This window comes from Propithecus coquereli, unplaced genomic scaffold (genome assembly GCF_000956105.1).
Source record: "Propithecus coquereli isolate 6110/MARCELLA unplaced genomic scaffold, Pcoq_1.0 Scaffold9, whole genome shotgun sequence".
Lineage (NCBI taxonomy): Eukaryota > Metazoa > Chordata > Mammalia > Primates > Indriidae > Propithecus > Propithecus coquereli.
The window spans coordinates 7,655,099-7,679,634 of record NW_012155284.1 but is presented as its reverse complement, the minus strand read 5'-3'; the positions used below and the strand labels follow the sequence as shown (position 1 = coordinate 7,679,634).

The window sequence follows — 24,536 nt, the reverse complement described above, 5'->3', positions numbered from 1 at the left end:
AGGAAGAGTGAGGAACATATGCTTTCTTGAGGGTTGTCCTTGATACCCTGGGGCTGCTAGGGTATCATACTGAGGAGAGAACCTGCCTGAGAATGAAGTTAATACAGAGAAAACGCTCAGGTGAAAGATAGAGCTACATAACGAGAGGTGGGGAGAGAGAAAGAGAGGAGGAGGTGACATTTGAATCCCTGCCACATTGGATCCAGCAACATTGTTCTGCTTACATCTAGATCTGTTTCATTTCCAAATATTATATATGTATACACATGGTCTGTCACAAATAAATATTTAAGTTGCTCTAAGGACTTCTTTATAAACAAGAGGTTTTTTTTTTTTTTTCTCCTTTGATTGGGGATGTTGGTACCCTAACTCAGGCTCACAGGGCTGTGTCCCTGCAGGACAAGACCCAATTTCTAAACTATTTAGCAATCTTCTTCTAACGTTGGTTTATTAGTCTTTGACCCAGCCTTATCACTATAATAGTTCTCTAATGAATACATCTTTGACACATTTTCATTCTGTTTTGTAATGGTCATGTTTTTAAGTTTACTGAAAATTACGCTTTGACAATATTAATCCTTTATTACAAATATATTCCCTCTTTGTATCATTTTTCTATTAACTTGGTCCATGGGGTCCCTTTGAAGTTTTAACAAGTCCTCTAAGATATTCTCTCACAGGATTTCCTCTGCATAATTTTTTAAACCTTCCACCTGGTCGAAACTCTACCCCAGGGAGTTCTGATGGGAAGGCTTTGTTAATTAAAGCTGAAACACCGTCAGAGAAAAGTCTAGACGTAGGAGCAAATAAACGAAAGTCCCATCTCGGTTATCCGGCGTTTGGGGTTAGGGGAGAAAGAAGGTGTTCCACAGGCTTCAGTTCTCCAGTTTCCCCGAAGCCAGTAGCCCACAGGTGACCTGTCGCTGGGCTGGCGTCCCCAGCTCTGTCTGCCAGGCCCTCTTCTTACTCTGCCGCCTGGTGACGCTCCCGCCGTGAGTTCTCGGCTCCCCGGCGGGCAGGGGTGGGCGAGGGCGCGCCCGGGGCCTGGAGGCGGAGCCCGGGGCGGGGCGCGCTGTCATCTGACTCGGGGACTCGGCGGGCCGGAGCTTCTTCCTCCCCGCCCCGGCCCGGGCTGGAAGTCAAGTAGCGAGGCTCCGGCTGGGCCGCGCGGGCAGAGAGCGGCCATGGAGCTACGCGGGCTGGCGCTGCTGCTGGCTCTGGTGGCGCAGGCCCCACGCGCCTCCGCCACGCCGGGGCCGGCGCTGTGGCCCCTGCCGCTCACGGTGACGGTGACCCCCAGCCAGATGCGCCTCTCCGCGGAGAACTTCTACATCCAACACGGCCCCAGTTCCACGGCAGGTCCCTCCTGCTCCCTGCTGGAGGAAGCATTTCGGCGGTGAGCGCTCTCGGCGGGGAGGGGACCCGGGGGCGGGGAGAGGCGAACCACCCTGGGGCGCAGACCCTGACACTACCCTATGCCACGGGCGAGGAGACCGACCCGAGTGGGCTAGTGACGTGACCGAAGTCACAGGTCTAGAAGATGGCAGGGCCGGTTCAAACCAACGCGGCCTGAAACCTAAGCTCCTTCCCTTTCCCTCTGTCTCCTAAGGGGCGCTGTGGGTGCTCAGGAACCCTGGTTTGGGTGCAGGATGCTGATTGCAAGGAGCGGGTTGCTCAGAAGCAGTCGCTCTGTTCGCCTCAGAAGGGCAAATGAGATGGATGCAGGGGACACTGGTTTCCCAACTCCAGAGTTGGGGAGGGAAGTGACAGCCTTTTATTTGAAGGGAGTTCTAAGGGATCTTGGAAGATCTGGAAGAGCTTAGGCAAGCTCGTCTTGAGGGACCAGGGATCCCCCAAAGTTGACTGTCATTTACGAGCCTGTCTCACCCACTTGTCCTTCCCAAATCTCCTGGTAACGACTCAGATGGCAGAAGTCCTTAAGCTGGAGCACCACCTAAAATTCTCCTCCCTTCCAAAATCTGTTAGATGTTGTAATCTACTTCATATGGCCAGTGCTTAGGCAGTATCTGCTCTTTTGTGTGTTCCCCCAACACTAGCCCCCTGCTTCCTCTCCCTGCTTCCTCTTACAGAGCCCTAGAAACCTTTGATGCATAATGAGATGTAGTGCACACACCGTCAGCTTTGCTCACCACACCCTAGACAAGGAAGGTTGCCTTTAGGGGGAATGTTTGAATCAGGCATGCTGCCCCCTCTGGTATGAGACCTGTGTAGGGACGTCTGAACTGAAGGTGTGTAGTGCTCCTGAGGATTGTAATTTGGTGCTGTCTGCCGCCTCCAACTGCCAGGGTGCCTCTGTGCCAAGTAGACACAATTATAGCTTAATTGTACCTGCAGGACACTGAACAGCTGGTGGAAAAATGCAAAACTAGCTTAGATAACCTGTTCTTACCCCAGGTGGGCCTGGTGCTCAAGCTGAAGGCCCCCGATGATGATAGCAGAGATGGTTCATTCCCTGCCTTTGGAAGGGTCATGCTTTCCTTCTGTTTTGTACTGCATGGATATTGCTACCCTGTGTTTTAGGTGCATGCTCTAATGAGCCTTTGGTGTTGAATCCGCTAATGGGCTGGAATGCTATGGCCCTAGGAGGGTAAAGATGTAAAACCAAACTGATTGGTTGCACTGGGATATTCAGAAGGATTGTGTGGGAAGTACTGGAAGGTTATTTACAAGAAGATCATGACTAGGATTGGAGATCTTTTAAAAACAAACACCCTTACCATGTTTGCCTTGGAGCTCAGCTTATAAAGTTGAATTTTCCTTCTGTGCCATGCTGCTAGTAAAACAAGGGCTTGGTGATATGCTGAAGTGACATGAGTATGGCACGAAAGCGTCGGCAACATTAGTTAATAATGGTGGATAACTAGGACTTGAATCAGCTGCGAGCTGGTTTGAAGACCTGGCTTGGCATTTCAAGGCAGGTACAGGTAATTACCTGAAGAGTTTGTGTAACCAATTCATGGCACGTGTGAATTAATACCTGCTATCGTTAGGAAGCACATCATAAAACATTAGTCCTAATGGCTAAGACTTGAAAGCATACAGGTGAGGCATTCTAGGAACTCAAGAGGTCAAAGTAAAAGCACAGTGGGGTTGGAAGGATTTGGAAATACTGGGGTGTTTGGAAAGCTCTAGGTGATCAAGAACACGGTCTAGGCCCCAGGTGTTCAGAATCATGTGACTCTTGTCTCTGTAGAGCCCAAGTTCTATCACAAACCCTGCTTTAAAATAGTTTGCTTTTTGCAGGCAGAGAGTTTGGCTGGTAGGTGCATGGCTGCTTCCTCAGCTTCTAGAACAGGGTGCATCATATTCTAGTCATTAATTAATAAATGAATAGCTTCACTCCTTCAGTTCCTGGAAGGCTAAATTAACCCAGATACCTTTGACATCACTGACTGCCTCAGAGCCCTTTGAGTTTTCTGTTAGAATTTTTACTATTCAGGGCCAAGGTTTTCCTTATTTGGGACAAGCTGGCACCTAACTCAGATCTCGAAGCTGCTGCTTTAATTTCCCACTTTAAATTTTTATTTTTAATTGTGGTAAAATACACATAACATAAAACTTACCATCTTAACCATTTTTAAGTGTACACTTCAGTGATCTTAATTTCCTTTTTAATCTGTCAAGGTTTTTCTGTGAGAAGGGCCCTCAACACCCTCACCCATTCCATTCTCTCACTGGTTAACTTCCAGACTCATCCGAATTTTCCTACCTCTCCTTACTTCTCTGGAAAAGCACAAGATGTTCTTACACATCAGTAGCATATACAACCTTCTGGCTTATCCAAATCTATAAAATGCTATTTAAACAATTGCTCTGAAGCCTACCTGATCTTTTTATCCTTTAAATTTTTATTTAATATTCTCTTTGATATTTGAGTACCAACAGAGGGTAAGTTTTAAAGGCTCTGGTGAGAATTCTGTGGGCTGGTGACATTTTTTTTGTGGGGGGGATTATGTATTAGGATATTTTTGTCGGAAAGTAACAGGAACCCTGATTCAATGTGGCTTAAGCAATAAGAAAACTTATTATCTCACACATTAGGATGTCCAAAAGCAGGAATGAATTTAGGGTTAGTAGACAGAGTGGCTCAGTAGCATCATTATGGATCCATATTCCTTCCATCTCTGCTCTGTCTTCTTTAGCCTGCTGTCACATACAGAAAAAGTTTTCTCATGGTTCACTTAGGACAGGAACTTCTCACCACACTCACACACACACCTCCAATCACTGGTCAGAATTGAGTTTCATACCCAAAAGTGATAGATGAGTTTGATTGCTTGTTCTTAATAGGGGCTTCACTGGGAGTGTAGGGGGAGCTTTTAAAATTCCCATGCCTGCCTCCCATTCTCATAGATTCTGAAGGTCTGGACAGCAGGATTTTCAAAGAGCTCCCCAATTGCTTCCAATGTACAGCTCGGGGTGAGAATATCTGGTGGAACTAATAAAGGGTGGCATGGATTTGAGGAGTCAACTACAATGTCCTCTAGGACTTATGTTTTTAAAATTTGGCTAAACATGCTTTTAAAATGTGTTTAAATTTATTATTCATACAGATATTATGAATATATTTTTGGAGTCTACGAGCGGCCTAAGGGGCCTGCGAGATTTCAGGGTGGAGCAGAGTTACAGCAACTTCTTGTCACGATTGTCCTTGAGTCAGAGTGTGATGCTTTCCCCAGTGTGTCTTCAGATGAATCCTGTAAGTACCTATGAAATGGGAGCTTATCCTATTCAAAGCTGCTCGTTAACAGACTTAACTGCCAGAAACAGGCTCCATGCTATGAACTATTATGAGTTCTTGGCCGACAATTTTATAATTATTTTAAAAATAACCTTCAAGGTCTGATTATAAAAGCAATATATAGTTGTTGCAGAAAATTTGTAAGCATAATAAGTGCAGAAGAGGAAGAAATTAATCACTCGTAATCCCAGCACACACAATTAACCACTATTGTTTCAGGTGTATATATATTTTTTGCATAGTAAAACATTTGACTGTTTTACATCGATATAAACATAAACCCATGGTAAACACTGGCATGAAAATGGGAAATAATTCTGTACGTGCGGATTCTTTTTGTATTTTTGCTATTTATTTTTATATCTTTTTTTGAATAATGCATTATGAACATTCAGGAATTTCACTAAATATCCTTCTGTGACATCATTTTTTTTTTTTTTTTTTTTTTTTTCACTCTTTTGCCCGGGCTAGAGTGAGTGCCGTGGCGTTAGCCTAGCTCACAGCAACCTCACACTCCTGGGCTCCAGTGATCCTCCTGCCTCAGCCTCCCGAGTAGCTGGGACTACAGGCATGCGCCACCATGCCTGGCTAATTTTTTTTTCTATATATTTTTAGTTGTCTGATTAATTTCTTTCTATTTTTAGTAGAGATGGGGTCTCGCTCTTGCTCAGGCTGGTCTCGAACTCCTGAGCCCAAACAATCCGCCTGCCTCGGCCTCCCAGAGTGCTAGGATTACAGGCGTGAGCCACCGCGCCCGGCCTGTGACATCTTTCTTGATGGCCGATTAATGTTCTACCACTGTATGGATGAGCTTACTTGGCTAATTCCTTACTTTTGGACATCTAGGCAATTTCTTTTATCTTTGAAGTCATCTGTGCTTATATCCATGATCTTTCTTTATAATCTAATTTTACACAAAAATAATGTAGAGCTGGGGAGGGGTACAGTTGTTTCACTTGATTGACAATATAATCAACATTTAGCTGAATGATTTTCTTTGTTGTTGCCTAAAGCATTATTCTCTAGGGATTTTCCCAAATTGTTTTGGAAGGAATAAACTATCAGGCATAGCCAGGGATGGTGGCTCATACCTGTAATTCCAGCACTTTGCGAGGCCAAGGCAGGAGGATCACTTGAGGCTGGGCGTTCAAGACAAGCCTGGGCAATGTAGTGAGACCCCATCTCTACAAAAAATAAGAAAAAATTAGCCAGGTGTGGTGGCACTCTCTTGTAGTCCCAGGTACTCAGGAGGCTGAGGCAGCAAGATCCCTTGAGCCCAGGAGTTCAAGGCTTTAGTGAGCTGAGGATTTGGCCACTGCAGTTCAGCCTGGGTGACAGAGTGAGACCCTGTCTCAAAAAAAAAAAGTCAGGCATGCCTTTTCTATAGGATGCAGTGGCTGGAAGTAACGTGTACTTGTACCATGGAATCAAAGAGGGGCAATATGAGGACATGTGTAATATAAGATTAATACAAGAGAGTAGATGGGGAAATTGGGTATAAAGATAAAAATGCCACATATTTAGAGAAAAGAGCAACTCCGTTGTCCTCAGACTGCCTAATAGACAGTTAAGTACATGTCATTATTCCCCTAGTATAGATGAGATTTCTTAATAATACATCCCTTTGAAAAATAGTTTCATTTCTCTTCAATTCGATAGCCATTCTTAGAAAAGATAAGGATAATTTACCAACATCAGCCATGTGATTTCAGTTTTTACTGAGCATTCAGACACTGTATGAAGTAGGTTTTACAATCTGAGTTGAGATAGAAATGGTCATTAAGTTCCCAGGGAAGCTTTGTTGTCTGTCAGCTTCATTGTACAGATGGCATGTTGTAAATTCCAGAAAATGGAATGTACTGATTGGAGAGCCATAGCTTATCTTCCAGTCAGCTCTGCAAACCATCTTGATTGTGAAAGGGAAGCTTCTTGAGATAAGGTAATTGTGAAATTTTCTAGCTTAAGTATAAACGGGTTCTAAGTTTTCAAACTAGTTGATGATGATAAAAGTAACACATATGAATGGAAAATGTATCGAAAAGATATCAAATATCCGGAGTAAGAGAAAATGTTGGAGGAAGTGACAAGTGTTAAAACACTATTAAAAATATGCGTACCCTGAGAACCATAGTGGGCTAGTTTCTACTCTAGGGAAATGGTTACATACATCAAAGATGTTTGATGCAGTTTGCCTGTAATAGTGAAGAATTGGAAACAAAACTCAGTGTCCATCAGAGGAATGGCTAAATATATCTTGTTAATCCACACTCACTAGACAACAGTTAAGAATTAAGAAGTAGTGTTACAAAGAACAGACGTGGAGAACTTGCCAGGATAAACTGCTGAGTTGAACAAAGAAAGCTATATAGTAATGTGTAGAGGAAGACCCCATTTATCTATCCACACATACTGGAACGTGCCCGCAAAGCAATGTTCTCCTTGTGTGTATATGTGAAGCCTAGAAAAGGCCTGAGAATTGTTTCTCCTGAGGAGGGTAGAGGGGGTTGGCTGGGCATCTCAAAGGGGATTTTATCCTTATCTATAATGTTTTATTTTTAAAGGAGAATGTATTGATATGTTATTTGTGTATCTACCCACCAAAAGCGCATATGGTGCAAAAAGGTATAGAAGGGGAAACTGACAAGTTAAAGATGCCATTCCTGTCCCATATCAGGGAGGTGATCATTATTAACCACTAACAATTTTGTTTGAAATAAAAATTGAAATTATATAGCTATGTGTCCATATATCTGGAAAACCAAATCTCCTTCTAATTGCTATATATATTTTCCATTGAATTAGAATCCTTTTTATATCAGTCCTCAGCTACTGGAAAATAACTGGCATCAAGTACGTGCAACATGTTAATGTTTTAAATGTTTTAGGTGGCTCTTTGTGCTATTTCTGGGAGATCCCAAAACTATTAGTATAATGTGGCAAAAAATGCTTTTAAAGTGACCAGTGGAACAGTGAGCTTCTTAGGTAGCTGATGAAGAATTTGATATAGATGGAGAGGAAACATGACTAGATGCACTCATAACAGCAATATAGTTCTCAGCCTGGCATTTAGCCACTTCGTCACCGTGGCTTTCTGATAGAAAATGCTATCTTGTCAGAAGACTGTTACCCAAGACAGTCACACAATTGGTAGAGCTCTTTTGCCTACCTGCCACCAACTCTCCTGTGAGTGTCTGGGTGGAGGTGGCGGAAGGTGATGAGGCAGCCCAGAGGGTACAGTACTAAGTCATCAACTCCCAGCTCTTGAGTATCTTTGCCGTGGCAAAGTCCCACTGTCACACCCGTTAGCTTTCAATCTCTATACCCTCTGGTGCTTTACTCTGTCTGGGGTTGATCGCACCCCAGACCTCTCTGAAAGACTACAGTGACTATTGAGCCAGTCTTAGGCACAGTATGATTTCAAAACTGCAAAGATTAGTGCCTCATAAGAAGTGGCCAACTGGAGCCCCATTCTAGATGGATGTGAACTTGGCACTGAGTGAGACAAAGCTAAATTATCTTTGTTGAGTGGGACAAAGCTGAATTAAGGTAAAGAGAGTTAGGGAGTAAGTCTTAAGACAGATTTCGATGATATTGAGGGAAAATAGGTGCAGAGAAAGTAGCAAAAATCTAAAGGGAAAACAGTAGAGATAACTCTCTGGCCTGAAGGGGAGATTTGAGTGACACTTGAGGTGTCACCAAGGATAATGGGCAACGAGGAACGTTTGCATTTTTGACCTAAAATCTTGGCTTAACTAGGACCCTACTACGTTGAGGGGAAGTTGGAGGGGAAAATGAGTAATTGTGGCAGTAACAGCCAGATTCCTGACATGAGCTACTCAGCTGACTGGATGGTATGTGTCTGACTCACTGATGGGGGGAACACAGGAGACCAGCAAGTTGAATTGTGCGGAGGAGGAAGGAAGGAGGGATGAGTTCTATTTTGGGTGTATGGAGTTTGAATAATCTACAGGACATCTATGTGAAGATGTACAGGCGACAGCTGGAGAAACAGGTGTGGTGCTCAAGAGAAAAGAATGGTCCAGAAATACCAATGATACACATTTAGGAAATTTATTGTGTGTCATTGAGGGATTAATAAAAGCGTTTTTTTTTTTAAATCCCCAATACAGATACTTTACTCGTGAAAGAACCAGTGGCTTTCCTCAAGGCCAACAGAGTTTGGGGAGCATTACGAGGTAAGTTCTATGTAGTTTCATTGTTGTCTTCTAGTGAAGGAATATTTTTAGTTAGTGCTTTGTGAAATCAAGCACAAACTAAAAGTTGGTGCTTTGTGAAAACTTTGCCTTGGACCCTTTACAGAAAGTTTTGTTGAGTAGTTCCAAGAGGATTTCCGTTAAACATGTATTCCTTAAAGCATGGGAGAAACATCATTTGACCTTATAAAAAATGTTTGTGGGTTATCACATTCCTACAGTGCTGTAATTCATTGATGCTCTTGGGACTGTCATGTTTATAGAGCTATAAATGGCCCCAGCCTGTTCTGATTAGGAGATTTTGTTTGAGCTATCACTTCTTGCTGCCTTCAGTAGCAAGCATCTCTCTTCCCCGGTCCTAAATTCCTTTGGACTTAGAAACATAATCAAGTTTATAGGAACACTGTTAAAAGCTAAGTATGCTCTAGAGTTGGTTAGAGGCAGTGGACAGAGAGGAATCTTAAAAGCTTTTCCTGTGAGTATCAGGGTCTGAACTTCAAAGGTTGGCATCAGGACATTTACTTTTGCTGTTCAAAAGTTTTTTACCTCTTAGAAGAAGATATTGTACTAACTTCCAAATAGAGTTTTTAGAAAGGAAATTTTTTAATATGAACTAAACCAACCAAAGTTATAGTAATCAAAAATTCTTTAAAGAAGGCTTGGGATTTGACTCAGACTGTTATCTAAAATAATCACTGTTACACTGTATGTGTTTATAGCCATAAGAATGATATTATCTTATTTCAAAATAGAATATGAAAATATCTGTAGATTTGGTCTTTGCATATTATATGATCTTTACAATTCACATAATGTATTCTACAAATGTATTAAATTGTCACATGTACCCCCAAAATCTGTGTATCTATTACGTATCAATAGAAGAGTTGAAAAAAATGTCAATATTACATGAATTGTAAAGATGATGTGCTAAGATCAAATCTATAGATATTTACTACAAATGTAACTGTGATCATTATCATTTGGATCATTTATACATAATGTTATGTGGTTTTAAGCTTTTATTAGTCTGATCTGCCTGTCTTGTCTGGGGTCTGATAGGGAGAATAGATCCTTATTGATGTCTGTCCTTATCCATACCAATAAAGAACTTTAGAGTGTGCGGTGACTAGATTCTAGGCCAAGAAGTCCTTATTTTCTGTTTACCATCAGACTTTCAAAGCATTGTACTCTAAACTGATAATTGGGTGTATTGCCACTTAACAGAAAATTTCAAAGTTATTCTTCCTTGGATGAACCTGTATTTGGGGGTGGGATGGGGAGAGAGGAAAGCATAGCAAAAATGACTTTGAACTATTATTCTCAGGTTAAAAATGTCCCTGGCTATATAGCTGTCAGCTAGAATGATGAATCTTGATAAAGTCAAGACCAGTTAGAGGAATTAGCCTATCGTCTAGTATATTAAGGGAACAATCCACTTGAGTAAAAATGTTAAGGAGGTAGTCTGTGCAGCTGTAACACTTTGCACCTTAAAACACTGTAAGTTGTAAATTGGGCCTTTATTGATAGTTTCATGGTGGTTTTTTAAGCTTTTTCTCCTTCTGTTAAATTTAGGTATCTTCTAAAGTGACTATAATATTTAATTATAAATTCTTTTTCATAATACTATAAATTATTAAGGAACTGGTATTTTATTATATCACTGTTCTTTTTTGTGTTAACATTCAAACAAACCCTAGGTATGGGTAAAATGAAGTAAAGTACTCTTATTAGATGAATAGAGAAGACAATGAGAATTTTTTTTTTTTTAAATTCAGCCTTGATTTTAGAAAATATGCTAAGAGGGTGTAGGTATAACACTGTTTAATTTTATTTGCCTTACCTGGCTATGAGTCTATGTTTGGATAATACAACTTTTATTGTCTCAATTTGTTTTATAAATTAATGCAATAAATTTTACTTTCCATAGGTTTAGAGACCTTTAGCCAGTTAATTTATCAAGATTCCTATGGTACTGTAAGTATGATTATTATGTTACTAAAAATTGTCGGATAGACAATTATTATTACTAGAAAAATGTAACCTGTTTAGCTATTGCTTCCTGAAGGTTTCCCAAATATTTATCTTAGCTGATAAATGTAAATTTCATACTTACTTTGTTCTAAATTAGTCTTTTATCCAGTACTTATATAGATAGATGTAGTCTTTATTGAACTTAAGAGAAAATTCTAAAACAAAATCAAAATTTTGTTTTGTCTTATAGTTCACCATCAATGAATCCAACATTATTGATTCTCCAAGGTTTCCTCATAGAGGAATTCTAATTGATACATCCAGACACTATCTGCCACTTAAGATTATTCTTAAAACTCTGGTAAGTAATTACTTTGTTCTAATCCATTGTCTGTTCTGAAGATGTGTCCCCTTTATGTTGTTACTTTATTTTGGTTACTTAAACTGTTGTGTAGGTTGGGACGGGCATATGTTTTTCTTGTATTAAGTATGAGCACTGGGCATTCTTCCCTCCCTCCCTAGGGAAGTGTATTTCCTCAGCTGTGAAGTGGAGGCTCCCTGGAGGGAGTCACATTCCTGTTTTCATTGGGAGGGCCACATACAGCACGTATTTAGCCACGTATTTATGAGAAAGACAGTTTTAATACTGTGTGTTGGCCCTCCGCCTATACTTCCATTTGTCAAATCGTGTGCCTAGACTTTTGGTTAGGAATACCTGGCCACCATACTTCTAGTTAGTGTCCTTTATTTTGTAACCTCCATTTACTTTTTTTTTTTTTTTTTAAGTGGCATTAGAAAAGGGATCAGGGAGCTGCCTTATACCTAGGGAAATGTTCCAAAGGAATACGGAAGCTCAGAGGTGATTGGAGTCAGGAAGAAGGTTGATAATAACTATTTTCTCCTATGGACGTTTTATTGGTTCATCCCCACCATCACCTGCCAATTTGAGGGGTGGGGAGGTTTTCCTCCCATGTTTTTGTGTACCCTCACTTGATCATTTATGAGTATACCATGCTATTAAAAATTATTTTTACATTTACATTAATACCTTGCATTTTTTTATCCAAAAGATATTCTGGTCACTTTTATGAAAGAAATGCTTGGTGTAAAAAGTTCAAACAATAGAGATATACATAAAATAGGCATTCATCCCATAATTTCATTTATCAAAGATTGACATAAATTTTTATATCCCATTTTTCTCACTTTAGACTTAAAAATGAATATTAATACGTACAGTGTGACTTCCAAAAAAACCTAAATGAGACTGTACTTTTGCTACCTTTTAAACAGTTGAATATTTGATTTTATGTACCATGATATATTTAACCAGACTCATGGTGATGGACATCTTGGTTAATTTACTATCATAAATAGTACAGCACAGTGAGCATTCTTATACTATCTATCTGAACATTTGTCAAGGTTATTTCTTGAGGATAAATTCTTACAACTGAATTCCTGGACTTAAAGATGTACACAATTTATCTTTTGGTACATACTGTCAGACTGCCTTCTAGACAGGTCATAGCCACTATACCTGGCCAACAGTGTGGCAAACTTTTGCCATGCAATTCGCTAATCTGGTGATAAAGTGTATCTCCTTGTTTTAATTTGTACTTCCTTGCTTTTTAGTGAATATAAGCCTCCTATTAGCTATTTGTATTTTTTATATTACAAACTGCAAATGTATTTCCTATGTCCATTTTGTCTTCTGGAATGTTAATGCCTTCTTTAATGTTTTAATGTTATATTTGTCTATACATTGTGTCACTGATACTTTTATTTTTGCTTATGCTTCCATACTTATCCATCATATGTTGGGAATTTTTCTAAATTTGCTTCTTAAATTATGTTTACAGTGTCTTTCACTTGTTAAATTTTTTAAAGAAGTACTATCCTTCAATCTTATCCTTTATCGTTTTGGTCTTGGGAGATATCCTAAGGAAGGCCTTCTCCACAACAAGGGTATAAATATAGAAATAACCTCTCATATTTTCTTTTAATATTATACTTTTTCCTATTAAATTCTTGACTTAGTTAAGATTTACTTTAGTGTGTCAGAGATGGTAGCTAATTTTATTTTCCAAATGGTTAGCCAGTAATCCCAACATCATTTTTGAGCAAGCTATAATTCCCCCATTGCTTTCAGTTATAATATTAAACACTAAATTCCCATAAATACATTAGTCAGTTTCTGAACTCTCAGTCTTTACCAGTTTATCTTCTTGGGCTAGTACCGGTGGTTTTAGTTTCTGTAGCTTTAGAAGTTGTTCTTATTTTTATTTTGAAGTAATTTTAAACTCACAGAAAAGTTGTAAGAAGGTTATAAAGAATGCCCATATGCTCTTTACTCCAATACTCCAATTGTAAAATTTTATATTTATTTACATACTAAATATTTAGTAAAATTTATTAAAAATGTATCGTATTTGTCTTATTTGCCCAATTTAAAAATATTTTTTCTAAACTATATGGGCACATATGTCTCATTACCCCTTAATATTTCAGGGGTACTGAATTTCTTTAAAAAGGTTACATCTTAATAACTTCAGTACAACCATCAAAATCAGGAAATTGACACAGTACTACCATCTAATTCACAGACCCCATTCATATTTCACTTGTTCCAATAACGTCTTTTATAGGTTCAGCATCCAGTTCAAGATCAGGCCATCTACTTGTTGTCTCTTTGGCCACTTTCGGTCTGGAACTGTTAATCTTTCCTTGTCTTTCAAGACCACACATTTTTGAAGAGTAAATGTCAGTTACTTTGCGGAGTATACCCTAGCTTGTCTGCTTTGCACACGATGAGATTCAGTCACGCCTTTTTGGCAGGAATAAAGTACAAGTGATGCTCTGTTCTTCTCGGTGCCTGTCGGGTGGCACAGTGTCTTATTTCGTTTCTGATAATGTTCACTTATAACTTGGCTAAGATGCCATCTGCCAGGTTTCTCTACTGCCATGTTAGTTAAAAAGTATTTTGTACTTATTAATAAGTATCTCGTGGGGAGAAATTTTGAGACTATGTAAAATTCCCATTCTTCATCCAGTGTTCACCCACTAGTTTCAGCATCCACAGGTGATTTTTGCCTAAATCAGTTATTACAAAGGTGATTTTTCTGATTTCATCATTCCTGCCATCATTTATTAGTTGGCATTTTACTATAAGGTAGAGCATTCCCTTCTCTTTCATTTATTTATTATTTTTAACACTCAAATTGTCCCAGGTTTGGCCAGTGGGAGTCCTTCAAGTTGGCTCTTAGATCCTTTTGGCATGTCCCCTTCAATCTTTGAGCACTTTCTTTTTAGCATATGACGTTCCAGGCTTATTTTTCCTGGTCCCAATCTGAATTCAAACATTTCTTCAAGGAACCCTTGTAGTAGTCAACAACATTTTGAAACCGAAGTCTGGGCCCTCTGAACAGAGCTGGAAAATATATTTGTGTGTATGTCTGTATACATTTGTATGAACATATGTGTCTTTCCCTATTTCTCTATCTGTCTATATCAGGGGTTGGCAATCTATAGCCAAAGGGCCAAATCCAATTTACCACCCAGTTTTGCAGATAAAATTTTACTGGAATATAGCCACGTAAGTTTGTTCACAGACTGTCTCACTCTACAACTGCAGAGGGGAGTAGTTGCAACAGAAACTGGATGGCTCACCAAGCCAAAATATTCACTGTCTGGCCCTTTATGTAAAAAGCTTGCCAATCACTGATCTATATTAAAAACCATGAGATCGTACTAATAAGCTCAATTCCAGTTGACACCTCTATTTGTACCCTTTTTCTAACAGTGAAAACCCTCCAATTACCTTCAATATACGTATATATTTGCGTGATCCCCTTCTATGTAAACTCTTTTGATTATTTGGTAGGACAGATCTTCCCCCTTACTATTTTTATCTTTTTCTAATAGTCTGTTTATATAAATATTATATTTATTCCTCCAGAGTATACATAAAATCAATATATCAATTTGCCCAAAAATGTATCTGGGAATAGTATTTAGTTTGTAATGAATTTCTTTTCATTCGTAAGGGTTGGGACTCAAATTTCAGAACCGTGGGAATTATAAGCCCTGATACTTAAATGAATGTCCCATTTTTCTTTTGCTGTATTCCCAAATGCAGTAGCAGCCAAGAACGATTTTCCATTCGTGGCAGACTCCTAAATACTGGAAATTTATAAGCTTGCTCTCTTCCCAGAGAGTAAAGTTAGAGCTCACTGTCTAGAATATGAAGTCTATATAGGCTTTCTGAATGGTGACGTGTCATGTAAAGTAATACAATGAAAAAGTTATATTTCTTCCATATTCTTTCTGTGCTGAAAAAGAAAGTTTAAAAGGAAGCAGACTTACTGGAAGCAATCCCAAATGTAGATGTGTAATACAGGTTGTATATTATATGTATAATGTATGATTTTTTAATGTTTGCTTGCAGGATGCCATGGCTTTTAATAAGTTTAATGTTCTCCACTGGCACATAGTTGACGACGAGTCTTTCCCTTATCAGAGCATCACTTTTCCTGAGTTAAGCAATAAAGTGAGTAAATCATGTTACTGTAGTCTGTCTACAAAAATCTTTGGTATAGCTTCATTAGAAGTTTGTAGGTTAAATGTTATTTTCTTATGGATCAAATCAAAGTTAGATATTTGTGGTTTTTAATTTTTTTGTTTTTTAGGCTATGGCTTAGCATTTTAGATCCATGAAACTGTTATGTTTTTGTTGTTGTGAATGTTGTTATAAATGTAAACAATCTCTAGGGACAGTATAAATTTTTAAAACTTAATGTAGAAGACCCGAATAATTCACAAAGTACGTGTAGTTAAGATACTATATTTATCAAGTAGTCCAATAGTATATTTGTTCTTAACAGAATCTGTAAATGACTTTTTTCTCTGAAAAACTACATGAAGTAGGGAATTTTCGAGGTGAGAGCTCTTTCTTAGAAAATAATGGTGGTCTCAGTTGGAAGTGTTCAAACTGACTGTGTTGTAGAGCAGTGGAGCTGGGAGGGACCCTCACCTGGTTTAATCTCCCTGTAATACAAGCAGACTGACATCCAGAGAAGCTGGACGCCTCGTCTAAAGTTGCGGTTAGGAGTCGGCAGAGCCAGGACTCTAAACTCTGTCCTCTGGCCACAATTCTAAAACTTTCTCCAATGTTAAGATATAGTATAGGCTTAAATGCTAGCAGCACTTGTGTTTGTTTGCTTTTGTTTTACTTTTTGTTAGAGAAAATTTCAAACACATACAGAAATAGAATAGTTTAATGAATTCCCATGTCCTCATCACCCAGCTTCAAAAATCAATACAGGGCCAGTCTTGCATCACTTACAGTCCTGCAGGCATCCCCCTGTCTTGTTATTTTGAATCAAGTCCCAGACATCATCTCACTGAAAAAAGGCCTGTTTTTTTTTAAAATAACTGTAATACGTTATTGCAGCTAAACATTTAACAATAATCTAGAAGCCAATCAGTATTCATGTTTCCTCAAGTGTCTTTTCGTCTTTTTTAAAGAGGAAATAAGGTCCATACATTGTGGTCATTTAATGTCCTCTTTTGATCTATAGGGCCCCTCCCCCATGTCTTTGTCCTTGTTATTTGTTATTGTTGAAGAAACTGAGCTGCGAGTTCTACGGTTTCCCACAGTCCCACTTTTGCTGACTGCGTCCCCATGGTGTCCCCTGTGTGTACTGTAAACTGGTAGTTAGATCTAGTCTTGATACAAATTTGATTTAGAGGTTCAGGGGACAAGACTACTTTTCAAAAGTTGAGTACTTATAGCCTATACTTTGTGAAATGTGCTAATTAACACCTTTAATGGACTGTTATGTTTAGTTGCAACCAATAATGAGTTCTAATTTTTCAAGTGACCTATAAAAGGAACTGAGATAATCTTTAAAAAAAAAAAAAAATCAGGTCACTTATCATAGAATCTTATGGGGGAACTTTTAAAGCTGATACTAATTACAGTGACTAAAAGACAACAGCTATGCTTTTTGCATTATAATAACGTGTGAAGTTTGGTTCTAAAATTGACAAGAGCAATATTTTCAGAGGTTTCACATTGGAAACATTTTGTTGTTTGGTTACATGAAGTTGAAACAGCGTGATTGAGCTGGGCACTGTGGCTCACGCCTATAATCCTAGCACTCTGGGACGCTGAGGCGGAAGGATCACTTGAGGCCAGGGGTTCAAGACCAGCCTGAGCAAGAGTGAGACCCTATCTCTACAAAAAATAGAAAAAATTAGCCAGGTGTAGTGGCACACACCTGTAGTCACAGCTACTTGGGAGGCTGAGGCAGGAGTATTGCTTGAGCCTAGGAGTTTGAGGTAGCTGTAAGCTGTAATGATACCACTGTGCTCCAGCAGGGGTGACAGAGTGAGACTCTGTCTAAAAAAAAGAAAAAAAATGATAGAAGACATTCTTGAAACAGGAAGCACTGGTGGAGACAGACATTTCTGTCAGTTGATCTGAGATTAACCCAGAGTATACTGACCATTTATTGATAAGATACAGTAAACAAATGATTTGACAAAAGCCCCAAAATGGCTATCATCCTTGGGGTATGTGTGACTTAGTAGAAATTGGCTTTCTGTTTTCTCTAGATTTCCTACTCCTAAAGCTATGGTACTATATTATTTTTAAATGAGTCATCCAACATCACATGGAACTATTTAATACATTGTGATAGTGGAAGAATCTGCTATCAAAGTGAAAACAGGATCGTTAACAATTTCCAGGACCAAATCCACTTTGCACATTTTAACTTGAATAAATGTGGCTTTTACAGGGAAGCTATTCTCCGTCTCATGTTTACACATCAAATGATGTCCATATGGTGATTGAATATGCCAGATTACGAGGGATTCGAGTCCTACCAGAATTTGATACTCCTGGACATATGCAGTCTTGGGGGAAAGGTAAGGAGTTTGTATTTGATAAGTTGCAAAAAGTGAACATTTGAGGCCCTGCATCTCTTATTTTATGACTTGGTGTTTGTTCATTTTGTTCTTAACCATGATTTGTACGATAGTAGCACTATTGACAAATGAGATTCAATAACTATTACGTATCTACTGTGAGCCAGTCACTGTGTCTAGGTACTGCCTAAATTATAAAGAAGGGATAAAGGAAAACATAAAAAATGAGTACAAGTAGAAGATAAGTGAATTCAAGAAACAGTTTCATGGATGAGGTAACACTTAAAATGCTTTTGAGGAAGCAAAGGATATATTCGTGTTTCTGGTAGAGGGAATAGCATGAGGAAAGGCATGCAAAAAGTGTAAGATATGCCTGACAGGTAGATAGTGGAATAGAGCGTAGCGAAGAGCAGGAGGCATTATGGGGTTGTGAGGAGGAACTTAGGCTCTGGAGCCAAACTGCTTGGGTTTGAATCCTGCTTCTACTGTTTATAAATTGGGTGATCTTGGGCAAGTTATATAACATTTCATCTTCAGTTTCCCTATTTCTAAAATGGGGCTATTAACAGTAGCTATCATGTAATTTTTCTGAGGGTCAAATAATGAGTGTAAATGTACCTAGCATTTGTAATTGCTCAATAAATATTATTAGGGTAGACATGGGGAATAGAGGGAAGTAATCTGGAAAAGTACATCGTAGAGGGCCTTGGGTGAGGAATGTGGGCTTCATTAGGACACACTGGAAACCAGTGAAAATTTCTGAGCAGAGGAGTGACATACAGGAGTGACATACAGAGGGAGCCATACTTCGGGAGAACCTTTGTGAAAGTCACACATTGGAAGGGGAAAGAGACTGAAGTCCTACACCAGGAGGGGAATAGCGGGAATGGAAAATAATGGACATAACTGACATTCTGGAAGTATCCATAGAACTTCGCAACTTACTGACTGCAGGAGAGGGAAGAGGTATAGATTTTATCCTTACTATATTAGAATACGAAAATCAGAAGCTAGAGGAGGGAGTTTAAGGAGTGGAGATGCTGGTTTTTGATAGATCATATTTGAAGTGCAGCGAGGATTTCTAGTTGCATTTAGCAGGGAATTCGAAATATGCATTGAAGCTCAAGTACAAGGGTTGGGGCAAGCTGACAATCTGGGAGTCATTAATATTTGAAGTGGGTAAAATCTTGGAGAGAAGCTGGATGGAAAAGCAAACAGATAGAACTCAGGAACCAATTCTCCCTCATATTATTTGGAAGAAATTACCACAGTAACTCCTAGTAAACGTGCTTATCTTTTGTGTATAAAACCTCTTATAGCTTCAGCAAAATAAAGTAATATAATAATATGCAAAGCCAGGTCTTTGTGATTAATACACTTCTTTAAAAAAGAATCATGTTTTCTTCTCTAGGTCAGAAAAACCTTCTGACTCCATGTTATGCTGGAAAAAAACAGTTGGACACTTTTGGACCTATAAACCCTATTCTGAATACAACTTATAGCTTCCTTACTACATTTTTCAAAGAAATTACTAAGGTGTTTCCAGATCAATTCATTCATTTGGGAGGAGATGAAGTGGATTTTCACTGTTGGTAAGATGATTATTTAAAACCTCCGTTTTTTTTTCAAAACTGCATTTGAAGTAGATGTCTCTGCTTGTAAGGGTTTAAACTGGGAAATACAGCTCCTGAGATGGTGGACTTTTGTAGAATGTACATTTCAATTGTATGACAAAGTAAAAGCTTTGGAAGGAGAATCAAAATAGAGAAGAAAATGGAGATTCAAAAAAAGACTACTGTGAAATGAACGTTTCTAATGAAAGAGGGCAATGATTAAATGGGGAAGATTTTTCAAATAAAAATCCTTTTTTGCAAATAGCTTTAGGTGGAGGAGAGAGATGGGTGGGTAAAGATAGCCATTTTTACAGGAAATCAGCTTCTGGAAAAAATTATTTGTGATGGAAAATTAAACTCTTAATTATGTTTTTAGGTTTTTATTCCCTATAAACTTTAGTAGTTTTAAGTCTGCACAACTGAAGTTAGGAATATGTGCTGCTTTAAATAATTGGGCATATCAAACGTTTAATGAAATTTTAATCGCTGTTTTTGTTTAAGGGAATCAAATCCAAAAATACAAAATTTCATGAAGGACAAAGGCTTTGGTGATGATTTCAGAAAACTAGAATCTTTCTATATTCAAAAGTAAGTTATTGGAAAGTCTACTTCTGTATTTCATCAATGCTTTTTGTAAAAGTTTAAGCTATTTTTTAGCACTGTGCTGTATTTTTTCAATGTTTAAGCTATTATTTAGTACTATGCTTTATTTTTTCATTTTCTCTCCACCCCTTGCCAAAGTATAGATGTGAAAAATCACCAAAGAAGGAAGCGATATCCACTGCTTTCTTTAAATCAGTAACGTGGTGACTCTAAGTATTTTGCAATGACTGTTGAAATATAGGAATGCAGTCATCTGTTCTAGAAACTCAGCTCCAAGCCCTAGCTACCCTGGGAAGTCTTCACCACCACCCAGCCCCTGGAATTCATTCCCTTTTGTTAATTCCAGGAGCTTATCTTTTGCTCTATTTCTGTGCTGTCCAATATGGTAGCCATAGCTACATGTGGCTATATTTAAATTAATTAAAAAATTCAGTTCCTCAGTTGCATTAGCCACATGTCAAGTGTTCAAAAGCCAGATGAGGCCGGTGGCTACCATACTGAAAAGTATATATATATACAGCATTTCCATCATTACAGCAAGTTATACTGGACAGTGCTGCTCTATAATAGGGATCAGCAAACTTTTTTCATAAAGGGCCAGAGAGTAAAATATTTTAGGCTTCATGGGCCACATACAGTTGCACATCCTTCTGTTTTAGTAAACAATCTACAGAGTACCTTGCATTTTCTAAATACCTGTAAATATTTGCAGACTGATTATCAGCAGCTGTTGAATGTTATTTAGGTGATATGACAGGCTAGATTATGGTTTCCATTATTCTAAGAAAGCCACAAAATTATCAGAGATTGTTGTTGGTACAATTTCCTATGAGTTTGCCTATCAACTCAATTTGGGGTCATTCTTCATATCTTAGGGGCATACTTAAGCACACTAGTTCCAGCTAATGACTATTAAACCCCTATACTATGTTAGATTCTGTACCATGTGCTAGAAAGAAGGAACTACTTGGGTCAGTGCCCAACTATAGCTAATTCTGCTATAAAGCTTTGTTATACTTCAAGGGACCTCTCAACATTGCAAGTAATCCTTGGTAGAAAATGTGCATGTTTTAGGGCTTTCAATCTGAACTTTGTGATTTTTTGCAATGCTAGGCTTTTGGATATTATTGCAACCATAAAGAAGGGATCCATTGTCTGGCAAGAGGTTTTTGATGATGGAGTGAAGGTAAGAATTGTGAAGACTGCATCTGATTCTGATAATATAAGACTTGATGCTTCCTCCTTTTCATCTCTCCCTTCTACCCTTTTTCCCCACCGTCTCATTATGAATCACAAATAGAAGTACTTTGAATTTTTTTCCAGACAGTAAGAACAAATGAGTCTTTATTGCTATTAAAATAGCTTTGTAGTAAGTAAAATTATCAATGTATACATATATTTTTAACGGTATTTTCTCTTTGACATAGTCAGAATTCTTAATTTTCCTTGGGGCAATTGGGAATCTGTGAGTCGATCTACTAGTATTACCTTTCCACATGTATTAGTGACATCCTCATAGTTCCAAAGTAAGTAAAACTTAGTGTGGTAGAAATGATACTAAAATGCAAATCTCAGCCTTAGTTTATTGCACCTACGTGGTGTCATACATAGGCAAAAGTTAAATATCCAAACTTAACGTGGATGAAACTTCTAATTTTAAATCCCTACAATGAATGAAGTATGGTACTAAATCTGCAGGAAAGAGGAAAAAAGAAAATGTATGTTTTTTCATGGATCTTTGAAAATTATATGCTTAGCCATAATGCCTTAAACTTTCAATTTTATCTATTGTATTTGCCAGACCTAATAATATGTATTACAATTTGTAACTTTTATAGCTTCAGCCAGGCACAACAGTTGAAGTGTGGAAAAGCAACGGGTATCTTGATGAACTAAGTAAAATCACAGCGTCTGGTTTCCCTGTAATCATTTCTGCTCCTTGGTACTTAGATTTGATTAGTTATGGACAAGACTGGAAACAATACTATAAAACGGAACCTCTTAATTTTGCGGGTAAGTGAAGCAACCATCATTACCTGGGTTTGTTAGTTTTCTTCCCTAATCCCCTATCCAGGAAATCCTCACCTAGATATTACCTACTAACTACCCTCCCTCTTATGCTTGACTCTTGATTTTTGTGTATTTAACACATTGACTGCCACACTAGAAAAAAAATTTTTTCCCCTGGGGCCACCATTTTGTTTTATTAAAACAAAATGATCCTTTCTAATTTGTTATCTTTTATGGTTTTCTGTGTGTGAGTTATATGTAACACAATCCACATTTTTAGAATTAAATCGTCAATATTAATTGTAACAGTAAGAACATCAAAAAGTAAGATTTTCACTGAACCAACTGTGGGGTTTTGCTTCATGAGGCCCTGGGTCAAAACTAGCCTGAGTTAAATACAATGCACATGGCAGTCAGTGTGTTAAATAAAGACAAAAACTCAGTATCATTTTAAACTCTGTGAAAGAAACCATGTAATATACTTGCCTAAATATAAGAACGTCAAAAGTAGATCCCTTATAGATTTTATCTCCGTTTTCACTGATGAGTCTTGTCACTCTCTACATTTGAAAGCTGTTTAACTTTGTATTTCTTCTTCTGAACTCTCTCCGGTGTAAGATACCTAACCAAAGCTATAGTCTAAAACTTAAATCACATGTCTCCCAGAGCAGTTAAGTGGATTTCAGGCTGTGTAGTCATACGGTTCTGAGTAGGCATCCTTGGCGGGGAGAGGGTGACAGGAGGGAATGTGTCTGAGTGATGGAGCTTCAGGCGTTCAGACCCCCTTCATTAAGAACAGTTCTAGGCCAGGTGTGGCAGCTCACACTTGTAATCCTACCACTTTGGAAGGCTGAGGTAGGAGGATTGCTTGAGACCAGCCTGGGCAACATGGCAAGACCCTGTCTCTAAAAAAAAAAAAAAAAAAAAAAAGAAAAGGAGAAAAAGAATAGTTCTACTTTGTTCAGTTTTGTATATCAAGCTTTAGCAGAAAATTTCCTTTGAAAAAGGATTTTGCTGTTTAAAATTTCAAAACTGTAGGTCTATCTATTGAGAATTGATACAACTTTCTGTAGAACACATTTTCTGATGACCAAAAACCTATAATTACTTTAAAAAAAAAAAGTCCTCAGGATTCTTTTTGTTTGTAAATACCAAGAGATAGAAACTAAAGGCAGGCATGGTAGTCACAGTCCATTAAAAAAACAACTAGCATTCCACCTTGTATTCCCTGCACACCAAGGAAAAAATGGTTTCTGGTATCTAAGTAAGTTTGCGTAAAACCAAAATAAAATAGTATCTCTAATACTAGGCTATCACATACGTCTGTGATGCTAACACATGCTGGGAACCATGAGTCAGAAGTGAGAATAAAGTTTGCCACCTTTTTTGTGCCACAACCATGAACATCTCCCTAGGTCCTGCCGACTGCAGGAGAGAAATATTGCCCTGGGATAAAGATAGAGGCAATACTAATTCCTCCTCCTATGTACAAGCCTTGAACTGCTTAACTTGTATCATTTCAATGATTTTAATGTAGGTACTCAAGAACAGAAAAAACTTGTCCTTGGTGGAGAAGCTTGTCTATGGGGAGAATATGTGGATTCAACTAACCTCACTCCAAGATTATGGTATGAAATTTAAGTGATAATGTGTGTTAAGAATTAAGGTGCCTTAGCTTTCCTTCTGCTTCCAAGTAGGAAAGCACTAGGAATTTCCCCCAAGCATATAATTCAGGTACTTACTTAAGCAAACATGAATTTTAACTGTTTTGGGGGACATGTGGTTTAAATTTTAGGCCTCGGGCAAGTGCTGTTGGTGAGAGACTCTGGAGTCCCCAAAATGTCAGAGATATAGATGATGCCTACAGGAGACTAACAATGCACCGCTGCAGAATGCTCAGGTAAGATACTTATTTCTCAAGCAGGATAATTTATTTAAGTACAGTGTGATTTTTAACCTTATTCAATGCTAGTTTTTTTTGGCTATACACAGAAATGCCTGTTACCTAAGTAGTAATTAGGAGAAACTGGGAATTATTTTTTATAGGTAAGAGAATACCTATAAAGATATATAGAATTGTGGTATAATTTACAACTCTATCTTGAATCACATTAGTAATCTTGAGTGATTTTTCCTTTTTTCAGTAATGCTGTGATTCTAGTTTAACCTACTAAGTTCTTGAAGGCAGCAGATGAGTTATATCAATCTGAAACATCTTTATTATCTGTCTCTAGGCGTGGAATAGCCGCACAACCTCTTTTTACTGGTTATTGCAACGATGAGGACAACATGTAAAAATGAGCTGAAACACACAGGAGACAACAGCACTTTGTATTATAATCAACTTGATTTTGAAATCATGTAAATTAAGATTTAGACTTTTTTTGAATAAAATTTTTATTGATTGAACCTCTTATTTTACATTAC

At 38.3% G+C, this 24,536-nt stretch overlaps 1 protein-coding gene across 1 annotated transcript; it reads left to right on the top strand.

Annotated features, from left to right (window-relative positions):
- Window positions 1-1,128: 1,128 nt before the first annotated feature.
- HEXB (hexosaminidase B (beta polypeptide)) lies at window positions 1,129-24,518 on the top strand. Its single transcript, XM_012664573.1, has 14 exons — window positions 1,129-1,396; window positions 4,575-4,720; window positions 8,893-8,958; window positions 10,907-10,953; window positions 11,201-11,311; window positions 15,398-15,499; window positions 17,754-17,883; window positions 19,295-19,475; window positions 19,998-20,084; window positions 21,213-21,285; window positions 21,938-22,112; window positions 23,647-23,737; window positions 23,905-24,009; window positions 24,344-24,518. Exons 1-14 carry the CDS (start codon window positions 1,185-1,187, stop codon window positions 24,402-24,404), a joined length of 1,587 nt encoding a protein of 528 aa, XP_012520027.1. The 5' UTR covers window positions 1,129-1,184; the 3' UTR covers window positions 24,405-24,518.
- The last annotated feature ends 18 nt before the right edge of the window (window positions 24,519-24,536 follow it).

Excerpts from the sequence above, each read along its gene's own strand:
- HEXB (XM_012664573.1), top strand. The coding sequence starts at position 1,185 with ATGGAGCTACGCGGGCTGGCGCTGCTGCTGGCTCTGGTGGCGCAGGCC. Across the intron at positions 17,884-19,294 it reads TATGCAGTCTTGGGGGAAAG|GTCAGAAAAACCTTCTGACT; the intron begins GTAAGGAGTTTG and ends TTTCTTCTCTAG. Across the intron at positions 21,286-21,937 it reads TTTTTGATGATGGAGTGAAG|CTTCAGCCAGGCACAACAGT; the intron begins GTAAGAATTGTG and ends TAACTTTTATAG.